We start from the raw sequence: 15,467 nt of genomic DNA on the forward strand, positions 1-15,467 counted from the left end.
TGGCCTCACGGCTCTACCTAAGCTATAGAGACCCCCCAACCTGTCCTAGTTCCTAGCTTCAGACTTGGAGTGCACTCCTCTCCCATGCCCACCCCGTGGCCTCTTCACCAAACTCCCCACTGGGTGTGAGGCCACCAGGCAAACTTGGCGCTGAGGGGAGAAAGTGGGGTGCTGGTGGCAAGCCATTGGGGCCACCCCCAAATGGCCTCTTGGACCAGCGGGCCGAGCAGGGCTGCCTCAGGTGGGCCCCTGGGGTTGATGCAGCCCTGGGAGCAGATGGCCAGGCCTCCGGGAAGCTGCTGGGGCCCTCGCTGTCAACAGAAGGGGTGGGACTATATGCCCTCTGGGGGTTCCTTTAGAATTAAGTATCACGTTTGAAACTGTCCTGCATTTCACCAGGTGTCGGGCTCTGTTCTAAGTGCTTTACATGTGTTGTCCTGTTCGATCCTCACCGCACCCTGTGAAGTAGGTGACTAACACTAGCCCCAGTTTGCAGATAAACTGAGGCCCCAGAGGTTAAGCAACTTGCCCAAACTGGAGAGGAAGGGAAGGGCCGAGTTAGGTGAGAGCCCTGAGTCAGGCCTGAGTCCCAGCTGCCCCGTGCAGCGGCGTGTGTGAGGCTGGGCTGGGGGCACGGCCTACCATGCACGCCCCGCCTGGCCGTGCCCTGGGTGGTGGGGCTCCTCGGGGTCAGGCCTGGTCAGCACCTTGGGCCCCTGCCCCCGGCCTGGAACGAGTCAAGCTACATTCTCAGTTTGACATTAGTTTTTTATTTTAACCATATTGAATGTGATCACTTTGTCAAAAGGATAAGTCATTTCTTAAATCAATGTGAGTTACAGCATAAAGATGAATGAGAAAAAAGCGACAGGAGATAAATGGCAGAACTGAGTATCCCGTGAATCAACTGAACTGTGCCATTGTGAGAAAATTATGATGACAACTTTTACATCAAAGTGGTCTCAAGCCTGTTTACAGGAACTTTATATTTCTTTTCAACACTATAAAAAGAGAGCTTTTGAAAGTAACACTGAGGAAGCGGTTCGGGCCCGTGGGAAGGAAGCCCTGCCGGCTGGCTGCCGCCGGCAGTTCATCCTGGTCTCCTCTCCCCGCCGCCGCCTCCCCATGCCCCGGCTCTGGACACACGGGGAGCGGAGGCCAGGTGTGCATCTGCGGGGTGGGAGCGACGGATGGCCAGGGGCTCCACAGGACGGCCACTCAGAGCGCAGGGACATAAGTCCTCCACACACTCTGGTTCTGCAATGACCCCTGGGGGCAGCTTCTTAAAGAAACAATAAAATAAAATAAGACCGCTAAATTTGGGTCAACTCTGGCAGGTTATTATTAGAAGACAGTTTTGTATTTGTTCGTGGTCTCTGATGCAGCGGAGGAGCATTCTTGTTAGTGGCGGGCAATCAAACCCCGAAAGACCCACGCCGAGATTCAGCTCAGTCACAAGCGGAGAAGGCCAATCGCAGGGGGGCCGTGGCTTATGTGTAGCCACATTCATTCTGCGGGGATATGATTTCTTACCAGACTGCAGTTAGCAGTGAGCATGAGCAGGAGGTCATCTTTGGAAGAGTAATCCAGCATAATTAAACGTTTAAAGTGTTATATGACCCCTTGGCATACACACAAGATAAGGCAAAGTCATAATGACTTTGTTTCTCTAACCTGTAACTCTCATATATAAGGTACAGAGATAAATTTTAACTCAAATTTCCAAACCGATCAGAGAGGAATGAATGAAACACAGGGACATGTATAAAAAAGTAGGTGACAATGAGAATTAATCTAAGATTTATGTATATAAAATATATTTAACTGCTAATAATCAAAACATGAGAGGGTTCCACTGATTACCACATTTGTTAAAGAAAAAAAGGTTTCATATATTCAGGATTTAAAAAATGTGTAATTAAACATAAGTACCTGATGATAAAAAAGGAAGGAACATATATTCTTGGATAGCACTGTAACTAATAAAAATGCAAACAACGTTCAACTATGAAGAATAAAAACAAGTCACTTAAAAAAGATAAGACAGTAACAATTCTCACTCATGAACCTTTGGGAATTTGAGGGTGGCACTGCCTGTACCCCACTCCCCCCTCGTGTGTTTCTCTTCTCTGAGGAGGGAACAGCTTGTCGGGGGCCAAAGAAGCAACCCCTGAGTGACCTCACTGGTTCTCACGTGGCACCAACACGGAAGCACAGGATGCAGGACCCACGCGAGCGTGCGGGCAGGGCTGGGAGTTTTCAGCCACTGTTCAACGCCCAGCCAACTGAGGGAACTAGCCTGGCGCCTTGTCGGTGTGGTGGGTGTCTGGGCTATTGTGTGGCCAGTGACACTCGGCTATCATGACTCTAGCTCTCAGGGCCAAAGAGATGCTGAAAGTGAGCAGACGACTGTGGCCCAACAGCCAGGGGACAGCCAGCTCGCGGGCCTTTCCAGTCTCTGTCCTAGAACCCCCGCAAAGACAGGGCCATACTTCTTACCTTAGAACAGAAACCATCAGCACCTTGCCAGGCCAGGTACTTGGAGAGAAAGTAATGGCAACCACTGTGCAGTTGCAAGGCCACTCACTATATGGGGACGTTGGGAGCTTAGGAAGTGTCGTCAAGGGAACATGTACTCGGCAGCAACTTACTCAGTGAGTCACACCCATAGGGTGCTGAGCGACCACTCAGAGTCAGAGCCAGAGAGCTAATCAGTGCATCTCTGAGTAATCGTGGAGGCCAAACAACCCTGTTATCTGAGCAAAACCAGAGTTTCCACCTTACATGCCGATGTGTCGGGAGGAGATTTCCCTGCTCGAGTTTAAGAACAAACTGTAGAGCTAACTCGAACCCTCTCTGCAGTAGCTGACTCTCGAGTCGTCACTATCTCCGTGGAGAGCAAGTGGGAAATCATGTCATTACCACACGTGTCTATAGAGAAACACATGAGCAGCAGTGGGAGGGATGTCAACGGTGTCTATTCTTTCATACTTAGCTTTTTGCTTGTTGCCACAAAGCTCCCACTGCCCAGGATGGCCTTGCCATCCTCAGAGAAGCCCAAAGAAGCAGTCAGCCCAGGGCAAGGGCGGCTCCTCCTTGACGGAGGTCACCATGTCCATCCTGTTAGAATTCCTACTCAGGCAAAGGAGAGAAGTGTCCTTTTCATGGCCCTTCTCCTTAAGGAGAGAAACAGCTCATGTGACGCTTTGTGCCCATCACGGTTCCCTAAGTTGCAACTGACAAGGGGAATCTCTGTTCTGTGCTGATACCCAGGAAGGCACCGAACATCAGACCCGGGCCTGTCCTGTCCTGGAGCCTGGGATGCACAACTGAGCCCAGGCCTGCAGCTCTGACACTTGGCTCCCAGCAAGGGAAGGGCTGCACAGAATCCTGCATCCTCCTGGCATCTGGAATGTTCTCTAGGAAGCCCTGCTCCCCCAGAAGGGACTCCAGGTCTAATTCCCTATTACTGCTACCTTAAGGCCAATGGGCTATCCTGACTCTGGATGGGAATGAGCTTGGGTTTTTCCCTTTACTCTTAAGTTAACAGGTGACTACAGCCCCAAAACTACAGAAACTTTCCCCAAAAACTGACTGTCTGAAAGGTGTTCATCCCACAAAGTCAGGGTCATATTTTCCAATTCAAGGAATAATATTCTTACAACTTTTGAAATCAGTGCAGCAAAGATTTGCTTAAAGTGATGTGTTTTCTGGCTGTGAAAGATAATGTGAAATACAACTGTTTAAGGAGGGACCAGAGTCGATCTGGCCTGAGGCTGCATTCTTCAACAAATGAAAAAATCTAAACCACAGCACACCAAAATATGATTCCTAAGTTTAGACTCTGTCTCTAAAGATCATTGTAATTTTCTGAGATGTCAGTAATGGGTTTTTTCCAGCACTGGAATCCACTAGTTCTAGTCCATTCTGTTGCATTTGGCTCTGCTGTATGGCTTCCCAAGGGAGGAATGAAATAGGTTGAGATAGAGATTTCCAGAGAGAAAGTTTTCTTGATATCAATTTTCCTATGCCTGATGCTCTGAGGGAGGAAAGATTTGAAACCAACTCTTCTTCCTTCTTCTAGATATAACTGATGGAGTTGCCACACCTGTCTAGTTGGGGAGGAGAGCACAGAGGAAGAGTGATTTTACTCGTGGTTTGGTCTTTCTTGATAGTGAGTGTGACACAGTACTTAACCCAGCTCTAGCTTGGGCAAGGGTAGGTGGGGTGGGGCTGGGCCCATGAAGCGCCCCCTGCATTTTGGTGAACATCAGTCTGTGTGCTTTGAGGCCTGATTTGCTTCCCTCTCAAGGGTTCCAGTGGGCTGTACCAATGCCACATGCGTGCTGAGAAAGAAGTGTTGGTTCCAGAGGGGCCTCCACTGGGGGAGCCTCAGCCTGGCCCTGGGGCTGCTGAGGCGGGCGGCCGGGTCCCCATGAGGCAGACCTGGGGCACTGTGGTCAGATGTCCAGGGGGCTCACAATAGTGAAGCCAGAGTCCTTACTGTTGTTGCTGCTGTCGTCATCGGGGCTGGAGCTAGGATTGCTGGAGGAAGCTGAGGCTGGGCCCATCAGCGGGTCGGAGAACACCAGAGGGTAGCGGGTCGGGGCCTCGCTTTTCCCAGATGTGCTTCTGAGGGTGCGAAGAGGCTGGGCTTGGCCCGCGAAGGACGCCCTGGTGCTGCCCCCCTCGTCTTCTTTGGAAACCAGGATGAAGTCGTCTGAGATCCCTCTGTCTGTGCGCCCCAGCGCTTCTGAAGAGGCCTGTAAGGTACAATCAGAAGTGTAGGTGGATGAGAGAAGAAACAGCGAGTGGAGGTCCTGTGAGCTGGGGAGCGCACCATGGAAATCTAGGCCACCTCGCCCTATGCTCTTCCTTGGAAAGACGCAGTATTTGGTCCTGCTTCCCTGAAGCCCAGGCCTTTCCCAGTGGAGCAGGGCCAGCCCCTCTGAAGCTGAATGCTGGCTTCCCAGAGAATGGAGTCAATCTCCTTCTTGGGCAGTTGTTGAGAGAGGCCAGCTCAGGGGCCGGCCAGCAGGCTGGAGACAGAATCCTTATCAGCTCCACGTGGCACCCTGCCATGTAAGTCACTCCTGCTCCTATGGCTTGAACTCTCTCCTCTGTGAAATGGGGATGAGGACAGTGTGTGGTCACCATGCAGGGAGATGACGTGCACGACGTGAATCCTGTAGGACGGGCTCCCTAACGTAAGCCTCAGATCCGGAGTGATTTTCCTACCTGCTTAAAGGATAGCTTTAGGACGCCCCAGTGTATTTCATCTCATCTATATCTCATAGCTGGCTCGTGCTGGGTATGCACTTGGGGGTCCCCTGGGACAGTGGTGGTAACTGGTAGGTTCTACAAACACGAACACCAGGAACGGTCATTGCAAAGTATACAGCAAAAAGTATGGAGACAGCAATTGTTTTACTCTACAATTATTTTCCTTTCTAAGCAATTGTGAGTAGCATTTTGATTTTTAACTAAAGAAGCTGACATCCATGAACTGGTAAAGGTTTCAGGTTAAGATCAGAGAAACTCCTGCCTCCCCTGCGATGGAAGTAAAGCCACAGTCTGACCAAGGATGTTCCAACACCAGCCTGGCAGAAAGGGCACTTTACCCAGTGCTGTAAGCCGGGGTAATGCGGCACCTGCTCCCCACCCACCTGCCTACCCTCCCCCCAGCGTGGGTGGGACGGGTGCAGGGTCTGAAGTCTAATGAGATGTACAGAGCCCCTTGGCTGGAAGTGCCCCCCGGGTCCTCTGGGCTCCAGACTGGCATGGCTGAGGTCACCTGCGGGTTGTAGACAGAGCCTGGACAGGTAGTGGGCAACACTTCTAAGGGAAATCCGGGCCTGACTGACAGGCCCTCTCTGAATCTCATGTTCGCCTTCGTGACAGGGGAGGGGGACGAGTGGCCAGTGGCTAATAGTGGCTTAGGTGCCTCCACCCTTCAAGAATTCGTCTGCCTTTAAGATATTTAATTGGAGAACAGAAACAGAATTTGCCTTTAAGATCAAAGTGCTGAAACAACAGGCCTTGAGGTTCTTCATTTCAGGTTTTAAAGCTGTTTACATTCTATCAACACATTAATTCTTACAAAACTGAAGAGATACGCAGCACATAACCCTCTGTTAGAAGGGGATGTGAGCACAAGTGGCACTAGAGCAGTTTGGGAGAGAAAGACTGTCCTTTTCATCCCCTTTGCTGTCCCTCTGTAAGGGGCACCTTGCCAGGGCTGAGTTGCCTTTGGGGAGGTTAGAAGGGACATCTGAGTGGGGCTTGTCTTCTCACACATATGCACATGGGTGCTGTTTTCAGAGTGGTGTCTCTACTACAGAAATACCATGATAACCTATTCTCCTTCAGCTTATAGTGAAGATATTAGCAAGACTTTGAAGAGGAGAAATATATTACAAAACCTGAGGCTAGAAGTAAAGATGGTTCCTGCCATCACTAATTTTCTGGTGTGTTTCTGGAAAAGTAGTGAAGGAAGTCAAGTTATAAATTGTGAGTAACAGCCCCGCCCCCCAAATTCCCAGATAATTCCCATGGCCTGGCTTAGAGAAAGCACGTTAGAGCAGACAGAGCCTCAGCAACCATCTTCTTTTATTATCCCCCAACCTTTATATCAAGAAATGAAGCCCAGATTGGAGGCCTGGTGGCTTGGCCAATGTCACAAAGCAAAGACCCTATTCCTCTGGACTCCCACCTAGAACTCTTCTAGAAACAAAGATGCCTTCTTTCAGGATTTCCATAGCAGTGTGAGCTATTACCTGGTGCCATTTATATCATTTACAGAAACTTTGTAAATTCCTAGGTCAATCCTCCATTTTTGCCAAACACAGGCATGTACTGCACGATTAAAAAAGTTTGTCAACCTGTCAGTCCTGCCTAAAACTGGCCAGGACCACCGCAGTATACACCCCCACTGCCATCCCCACCCTGCTTCATTTCTTAGCTTGGGTTTAGGATCATGGTGAGGCAGGTGAGCCCAACTACAGACCAGTGCTTTCAACAGAAATCTTCCATGATGATGGAAAGGCTTTCCCTCCGTGCTGGCAGCACAGCAGCCCCTAGCCACATGTGGATACCGAGCACTTGAAAGGTGGCTAGTGTGACTGAGGAACTGAATTTTTAACTTTTAATTCTATTTAATCGTAATGAATTTAAATTTGATTTTAAATAGACACGTGTGGCTAGCGGCTACTGTTCTAGACGATGCAGCTATAGACCATTCAGGTAAAAACATGCACCCCAAGTACCAGTGAGGCAGGTGACATTGGCTGCTTGACTGACGAACCCAGGGTCTTACGAAGTCCTGCCTTCTACTGCGGTAGATTTGAGTGAAGCTCATCAAAACCTTCCCGAAAGAGTGTGTGAAGGACAGACTCTGGATGGGAGGGACAGAATGTGGCTCTTTTCACTCCACAAAATACAATTTCACATCTGCTGTCTTCAGAGCTGGAGATAAGGTTTGTAATCAAATGGGAAGAACAATATTAGCCGCCTCTCCACCACCCTCCCAGCAGGGAGCGGGGCACGGGCATTCCCACAAAGGAAGAGCCTTCTGAAGGTCCTGATGGGGAAGGGCATTGGCAGGAGGGCCCTGAGCCATCTGCCTCAAGGCAGGTGAGCCTGGTCCTCTGCACCATCCTTTAGACATGCTTCAGTGATTAGCCAAGAAAGCACAGACAATCCATTGCTAAGTTAGGAATGTGCTGTGGCACAACCCACCACAGACCCAAAACCTGGTGATTACATCTCCAGAAAACGTCGCAAAAGCCTGCCTAGCACTGCTCCCCCAGCCTCTGGCACCGCTGAACTGGAAGCTCTTGAGAGCAGGGGCTACATTCCATAACCCTGCACACCTGGTCCCTGGCACAGCAGGACCTCAACTCACATTTGGAAGGAAGCAGGGAAAAAGCCTTCAGAACTCCCACTTGGCCACTGGGCACGCATGTTCCTGTCCGCAGCCAGCACCCCTGCCCCTTCCCCACAAGCCGTGGGAAAGTAAAGCCAGCCAGCTCCAAGCCCTGACGGCAGCCCCAAGGCTTGCGACGAGTGTTCCTGCAGGAAGAAGGTGGGTCAGGGCTTCCCGCCTGGTGGCCCCTTTACCATCTACTCCAGATCCCTGGGCGCTGCCGTGGACGGCCCCACACACTTGGCTCGTCTGGGTGACCTGCCTGCATCTGGGATTTCTCTTGCCTCCTCCTCCAAAGGCGAGAGGGGAGCACTGCTTCCCGATTTCCCCCTTCCTCAGAGAAAACCTTGTTCAAGAAAACTGGCTTCTTATAAATTGCTGACACCCTTGGGGAAGGGGCCCTGGCAGGGAATGAGCAGAGAAGAGAAGCCCTTCTATTTTCCCTTTTCCCACTTGTCTTCTTTCTCACTTAACTCTACAGAGGAAGAGAGAAGCAGAGAAGGCTGCAGTGGGGTCTGCAGGCCCAGGAGGGGCTGACTACGTTCCAGAAGCACGTACAGAGGCGAACGTTCTCCTGGATGCAGCACAGGACCGTGGCCCTGCAGACAAGGGCATATCCTCTTTCATCTCACGTCTATCTCGTAGCTGCCTCATCCTGAGTATGCACATGGGGGTCCACTGGGGCTGCAGTGGTAACAGGTAAGTTCTTACAAATAGGAAAACCGGGAACGACAATTGTAAAGTATAATCAAGAAGTTTTAAATTTAGAAAATTCATTAGTGTTTTTGAAAGGTCTTTTTCTGTAGTATTTTTACAAATTCAACTAAAAAAATCATGTGATGTTTTAAATGAAATTGTCAATTAAAAATGGTTGGGGGGGGGTGAGCCTAAGCCCAACAATATTTGAACAAATAAGTGATTACTGAAAAATTAAACACTGGTGCAGGGAAAGAGAATCTGGAGGAACTAACCAAATTAAACTTGCAATGTTACTGTTGTCTCATGTGGCTAAAAATGCAGACTCAAAATGCTCTGTGAAAACTTCCTCTACAGCTGGATGAAGTTACCCACACAGGCTCCTGTGCTCCTCTTGAAGAGTATTCTTCAAACTGAAAAAGTCTGCATTCTAAAATGTCATTTTGTTTTTTCAAAGTCATAAAAATTAAATAATTTACAAGCATCTGGATGCTGGTTTTTGAGAAAGTGACTTGGATGAGATTTTGCTAATGTTCACTTTCAAGATGAAACTTCGTAAGCCATTTAAAAAGAATATTACTAGGAATTTTTGGTCCAATCAGATAAGGCACAGTGAGGCGGCATGGAGGAGCGGGAGCAGTGTTACTGGATTGGGACCCAGGTTCTGAAGACGGAACGTCTGGCGACCCCATGCGCCTCTTTGGCCTTCGTTTCCTCACCAGCAAACGAGCAGGCAGGACTAAGCGCGTGAGGCGTTTCTTAGATCCTTTCTAACTGGAAAATTCTGTGATTCTATGTTAGAATAAATTATACACAACGTCAACATCTGAGAATAGGGGTCAGCAAACTATGGCCTCTGGGCCAAATCCGGCCTGTGGCCTGATTTTGTACGGCCCTCAAGCTGAGAATGGCTTACACATTTTTAAAGGGCTGTGAAAACAAACAGACAAACAGAAACACCAAATACAAAAACAAATATGTGACAAGAGACCATATGCGGCCTGCAAATCCTAAAATATTTACTATCTGGTCCTTTACAGAAAAAGTTTGCTGACCTCTCTGCCTTAGAGGATGGAGGTTAATGAGAAGTCTTTCCCCTTGAAGGTAAAAAAGATTCCAGCCAAGTGAAATACACTCAAGACAGCATTAGGAAAGCATGGACAGTACTTCCTGTGCCAAAGAGGAATGCAGGCATCAGCTGGAGGCAACTGACCAATAACAGAGGCAGAGATCGGGCTTTCTAATGCCACACAGTGGGACTGGCAGGAGGTTCAGGCCAAAGCTTCTGCATACAGGTGTGCAGGTTGTGCACTGCACAACTCTAGGAAACACTAGTCTAATTATTATCATTGTGAATGGCGCCCCCTAGGGCACTGAAGTATACAATCTGCACAGCTATATACAGCATCCCTGGCTCAGGCCACTTGTGGTATTTTACAGTTGAACTTCACACGTGGTAATTTTAAGCAACTTTGGTAAGGTTTTTTATTATTCAGAACTTTGAAGAATTACGTGAATGCGCCGCCATCCAGTTAATGTGACACTGTTCATCAGAGCTCCTGTACCTGCTTGGTGGCCCCAGGCATTTGAGCACTCTGGCCCTGGCCTTGGCCCTGGCCACTGGAGCAGTAGTGGTCATCTGAGATGGTGATCTGCTCGTTCTCCTCGGCCTCCAGCTGGCTCTGGTTGAAACGCAGGGAACCTTTCAGAATGTCTTTGATCTGTTTTCAAAGAAGAAGAAAATAAACAAAAAAGATGAATGAGTTTGTTTTTAAATGCTAGCTAAACCTCTAATACATTTAAACTAGACTTGTCATTGACCATTTTTTAATAGTATGGATATGAATATATCACCATACAAAAGAAATTTAAAAAGTCCAACTCTATCAAAGTCATTGACTTATTAACGACTAAGGAAAATTTCAGAGTCTTAATGGCCAGGTTCTCACAGGGTCGGACATGGGTGTCACATCCTTGGAAGTTATCTAAAGCAGGAAGCACCGTTTGCCTGCACACCCAGCCCCGCTGAGCAGCCCTTGGCTATTCAAGTGGCTCCACTCCAGCTGAGCTGTTAATAACACAGGCGGACATCTGAGAGCAGCACACTCTTTTCGCTGACATTTACATTCCATTTAGGAATGGAACCCTCTTTGAGGGTGAATCAGTGTGGCCCTTGAGGCTCTGAGGCCTGCTGTAGGTAGTGATTATGACTTGTGCTCCAAGGACATGTGTGTATTGATGGATGAATGACTGAACGTGATGGTGGACCACACCACACCAACTTTAAGTGAGGAACAAACAGAATAGGTTTGGTAAGAGGAAGGGGCAGGGGTGGGAAATGGAAAACCAGTTGGGGCTGCAAGCTAATCAGATATAATCACCAGAAGGATCAAGGGGTGTGAGGAGCTGAGGATTCAGGAGGGGCTCTGTCTGGGAGGAAATGAGGGGCTAGGGGGACACTGGTTCTGATATTGTGGTATGCCATGCCCCAGGGTGCCCTCCCCAACACTAAAAGGGTGGCCCGTGGGACACAAAGTCAGATCAATGGACATACCTGTTTTAATCCTGCCAGGGAAACCAGAATTTGATCTTCTTTTTCCAAATTTTCTTGTAATATCACATCTTGAATATTCACTGAAAATAGAAGAATGATATTTTTTTTAAATTGAAGTATAGTCGACAGTACAATATCATGTTAGTTAAGTGTCCAACAGTGATTCAATATTTATGTACATTATGAAATGATCACCACGATAAGTCTAGTTACCATCTGTCACCATACAAAGTTCTTACAATATTATTGATTATATTCCCTATGCTGTGTATTACACCCCTCTGACTACTTATTTTATAACTGGAAGTCTGTACCTCTAGAATGACATTTTATAACTAATGCTCTGAGTATAACTTACCTGCTGCCATACCATAACTTCAGACAAACTCGGGAATTTTTCTGCCAAACTTCACAGCAACTATTCCCACTAAGGATGGTGTGCCAAACTGCAGATGGGGCTGGCGCCGGGCAGAGCAGAGGGGAGCGCTGAGCCTGGTAGGCACGGCCTTCCCACCAACAGTCCATGAATGCGTTCTTACAGTGACTGACGTGTCTGCACTTCCGCAGAGGCCAGGGCGCCTTTTGCTGACCCACGATGTGGTGGACAGCCTAGAACATTCATCCAACCTCTAGGTGGAAGGCTTTCAGACTGGGCTTCCTACACTGCCTCACAGTTCACTGATGTCAACTCACCTCTCTCTCTAAAGACCAGCTCTTCCCAGGTGACTGAAATTAATAAAAACACCATCTTTAAGGAATTAAACAGTAAAGCATGTTGTAGATTCAACATAATGGCAAAAATAAAAGGACAAACTCGTGGCCCTACAGGTTGCCATCAGACACACACTAAACATTTACTGACCGAATGAATGAACGAACAAACGTGGAAAAATACTCTTGGAACTTGTATTTCAAAACACTGGTATTTTAAATACTTTAAAAAGTATTTCCAGTAGGGGCAAGGCCAAGACTGATACCATCAACACGGGTCCCGCCTGACAATTTATCAGAATCTTCACTAAGAATCAATCTATAAGCCATGCTGACAAGTCCTCTCCCATACCACAGCAGAAAAACAGCAGCTTTTATTTATTCAGAAAATGGGACTGTAGTTTCTGGCTAACAGAAAGGCCTGCTCCAAAAGAAAGCAAGATGAATGGGAATGGAATAATAGATATAATTAGATAGTGAATGTTTCTGGTTTCCTTAAAAGCCTGTAAGAACTTGTTCTCTCTCAATAAAAAACAACACAAAATCCACTCAACAAGACATTAACAACAACCAACTGCAGAAAATTGACAAGAAACAGTTCTGTGGGTCTTTTAGAGGATTAAAAAAGGTTACTTTTGTTTTTACAACTGCTATGGCTTTTAAAGCAGAGCTCTGAGGGCCCCAGGGCTGCCTGAGCAGCCAGGCACATGTGGACTGGGCAGTTTGGTGAGGCAGTGGGTTCTGCCCCACTGAGCTGCAAGGTGGGGCAGATTTCTCAGCTCCTGCTGTGTAAGCGGGGGCAGCAGGGGGACAGCTCCCAGGCTTGAGAGGAAGCTCAGCCAATGGATGCAGGAGCACCAGGACATCTGGAGGAAGCATTGGGGGCTTCTTGGGTCCAAGGAACTAATGGAGGGGAGGCCCCTGGGGGCCACACCCAGCATATTGGGAGGCCAGGAGAAGAGGCAATCTGCAGAAACCAAACATGATTCTTCCTGCTGACCTGACTGGACCTTCATCTCCTGCTGCCCCTTGATAGTCTGCTATAGAACGTAGCCTGAAGCAAAAGTGTTTGGCCAAATTGCCTGGTGTAATGGTGGGGCCCAAGGTCAGCAGCAACAAGGACCAAACACCTTTGGGGTCAGAGGCTGCCGCCCTACAGGGCAGTTAGTGGTTCCAGTGGGGACAGAGGCCCAGGACTATGCAGGAACAGAGCTCCCCTTAGAGGCCAACAGAGAACCAGAGGGCACTCAAGAGGCCCTTCCTCAAACACCAAAGAGACATGTGAGCCATCCCAGAACCCTGACACCATCCTGGCAGGGAGAAGAGACAAAGTGGAGAAACTACCTGTGGGCATGTGCTCAGATGAGATGCTTAACCTGTAAGAGACCGAGTTGCCTTTAATTGGCAAGTTTAAGCCTTGGACTGCCACTGGTGGGAATGGAAGTTCAGAGCACGATTTCTACACGCCTGAGTTTAGGTATATAGATTTACTGGCCCCAACTAGGCTCCTCCAGAAACTCGCAGATGGGTTTGGAAGCAATTAACTGTTTTTCCAAGTTGTTTCTTTTCCTTTTGTATGTTAAGGAGATGTAACCACCAACCATCCTGAAACTGACCAAGCGAGAAACTCAAGGGAGATATAACCACCAACCAAGCATCCTGAAACTGACAAAGCCTCATCACATGAGCTATGCCCAGGACCTCTGCCTTATTTTTAATGCCAAGATCTCTCCAGGAGGAGCTTAGGCCTCATTATGTGGAAGCATGTTCTCCAACTGAGCCTGTGCAAGTGAATACCTGCCTCTCCCTTTTGAATATTCATTCCCCATCCAAAATAAAAGTTTCTGCTTCCCTTTGTTTGGGGACGCCATGACTTTGCAAATGATTCCTCATGGCCTCCTATTTGCTGCAAATACACTTTACTTTGTGAGACAACTTCCACTGGTGTAGAGTCTTATTTAACTCACCAGGAGGCAACCCCACTTGGTTTGGTAACATTACTATCTCACTACAAAAGTATCAGTGCCCACCTGAGATCTTACAAAATCCAACTGGCCATGTTGCCTGAAAATCCCCTGAACCAAGACGCCCTAGCCATCTTCTCTTAGATGCCCTGTTTTGCTGTGAGCCTGCCACAAACGCATATACTCAGGAGTGGTGGTGGTGATGCTTGCAGGGGTAGGTCGAAAAGGGGAGTGGTGGTGAAGGCAGAAGATATGGGTGTATTGGGAAGATGGAACAAGAGAAACCTGTTGTCTTTTTGTTACAGGCCTACGGGGGAATGATGCCCCATGTTCTAAAGGCCACATCCCCCCACGTGCTCCCTCTTGATAAGACCATGAGCAGCCACCAACTCTAGATCCTCCCTACTGCACTGCCTCTTAGGTCTACAGAGGTGGCAGAGCTGCTGGTGGCTACCCCAACTCTACCCTCCACTCCTTCCACACCAACACGTCCCAGATTTTATTCAGGGCGGCACTGTGCGCACCTTCCCTTGCAGCCAAGGTTGGTCATGTGACACAGTTCTGGCTAATGAAGTATAAGAGAAATCCCTGGATGGAGCTTCTGGAAAGCTCCTCATGGGGGACTGACTCAGTTTGTGTCTTTACTCTCCCCAGTTTTGCTGCCTGGAATGCCAGCATGCGGATGAGGGTCACAGCTTAAGGACAGCAGGCAGAAAGCCCAAAGGCGCCTGGGGCACTGGGCACATCATGTTGCTGCCATCCCTGCTCAGACTGCCCACCTCTGGCTTCTTTTCTTTAAGAAAAAAATAACCTCCTGATTTGTTTATCCTACTATTTTTGGGTTTATGTTATTAGCAGCTGTATTAGTTTCAAAGTGCTACACACTGGGTGGTTTAAAACAACAGAAATTTATTCTCACTTCTGGAGGTTATAAGTCCCAAGTCAAGGTTGGTAGGGCCACACTCCCTAAAGGTTCTAGGGAAGCATTCTTCCTTGCCTCTTCTTCTTTTTTTTTTTTTTTTAATCATTTTATTTATTTATTTATTTTTTCCCCCAAAGCCCCAGTAGATAGTTGTATGTCATAGCTGCACATCCTTCTAGCTGCTGCACGCAGGACGCGGCCTCAGCGTGGCCAGAGAAACGGTGCCCGAACCCGGGCTGCCAGCAGGGGAGCGTGTGCACTTAACCGCCAAGCCACGGGGCCGGCCCCATTCCTTGCCTCTTCTTAGATTCTGGCAGTTGTCGACAATCCTTGGCTTTCCTTGGCTTTGTCTTCTTCATCACGTGGCACTCTCCCTGTGTGTCTGTGTCCAAATTTCCCTCTTTTAATAAGGACTCCAGTCATTGGATTACAGCCTAGGCCTACCCTAATCCAGTATGACCTCATCTCAACTTGATTACATCTGTAAAGACCCTATTTCCAAATAAGGTCACATTCATAGGTTCTGGGTGGACATGAATTTAAGGGGGACATTATTTGACTCAGTACAGCAGCTACTGCCTGTTATCCAGAATGAAAATCATCTAGTTCCTCTAATGAAAGGGGACAAAAGAGCCCCGCCCACTCCTCTCCTGCCTGCAGAATATGATTCAAGTCCCAGGCTGGCTCCAGCCTGAT

At 48.3% G+C, this 15,467-nt stretch overlaps 1 protein-coding gene across 2 annotated transcripts in view; it reads right to left on the reverse strand.

Annotated features, from left to right (window-relative positions):
• Positions 1 to 753: 753 nt before the first annotated feature.
• The window catches only part of TBC1D5 (TBC1 domain family member 5), a 534,765-nt gene continuing 520,051 nt past the window's right edge, over positions 754 to 15,467 (reverse strand). For both annotated transcript variants that reach the window (XM_058553679.1, XM_058553690.1), the window contains exons 20-22: positions 11,175 to 11,254; positions 10,186 to 10,341; positions 754 to 4,763 (exon numbers count right to left, since the gene is read on the reverse strand). In XM_058553679.1, coding sequence (XP_058409662.1) covers positions 4,461 to 4,763; positions 10,186 to 10,341; positions 11,175 to 11,254 — 539 coding nt within the window. In that variant the 3' untranslated portion in view covers positions 754 to 4,460. The remainder of the gene's footprint in view (positions 4,764 to 10,185; positions 10,342 to 11,174; positions 11,255 to 15,467) is intronic.

This window comes from Diceros bicornis, chromosome 2 (genome assembly GCF_020826845.1).
Source record: "Diceros bicornis minor isolate mBicDic1 chromosome 2, mDicBic1.mat.cur, whole genome shotgun sequence".
Lineage (NCBI taxonomy): Eukaryota > Metazoa > Chordata > Mammalia > Perissodactyla > Rhinocerotidae > Diceros > Diceros bicornis.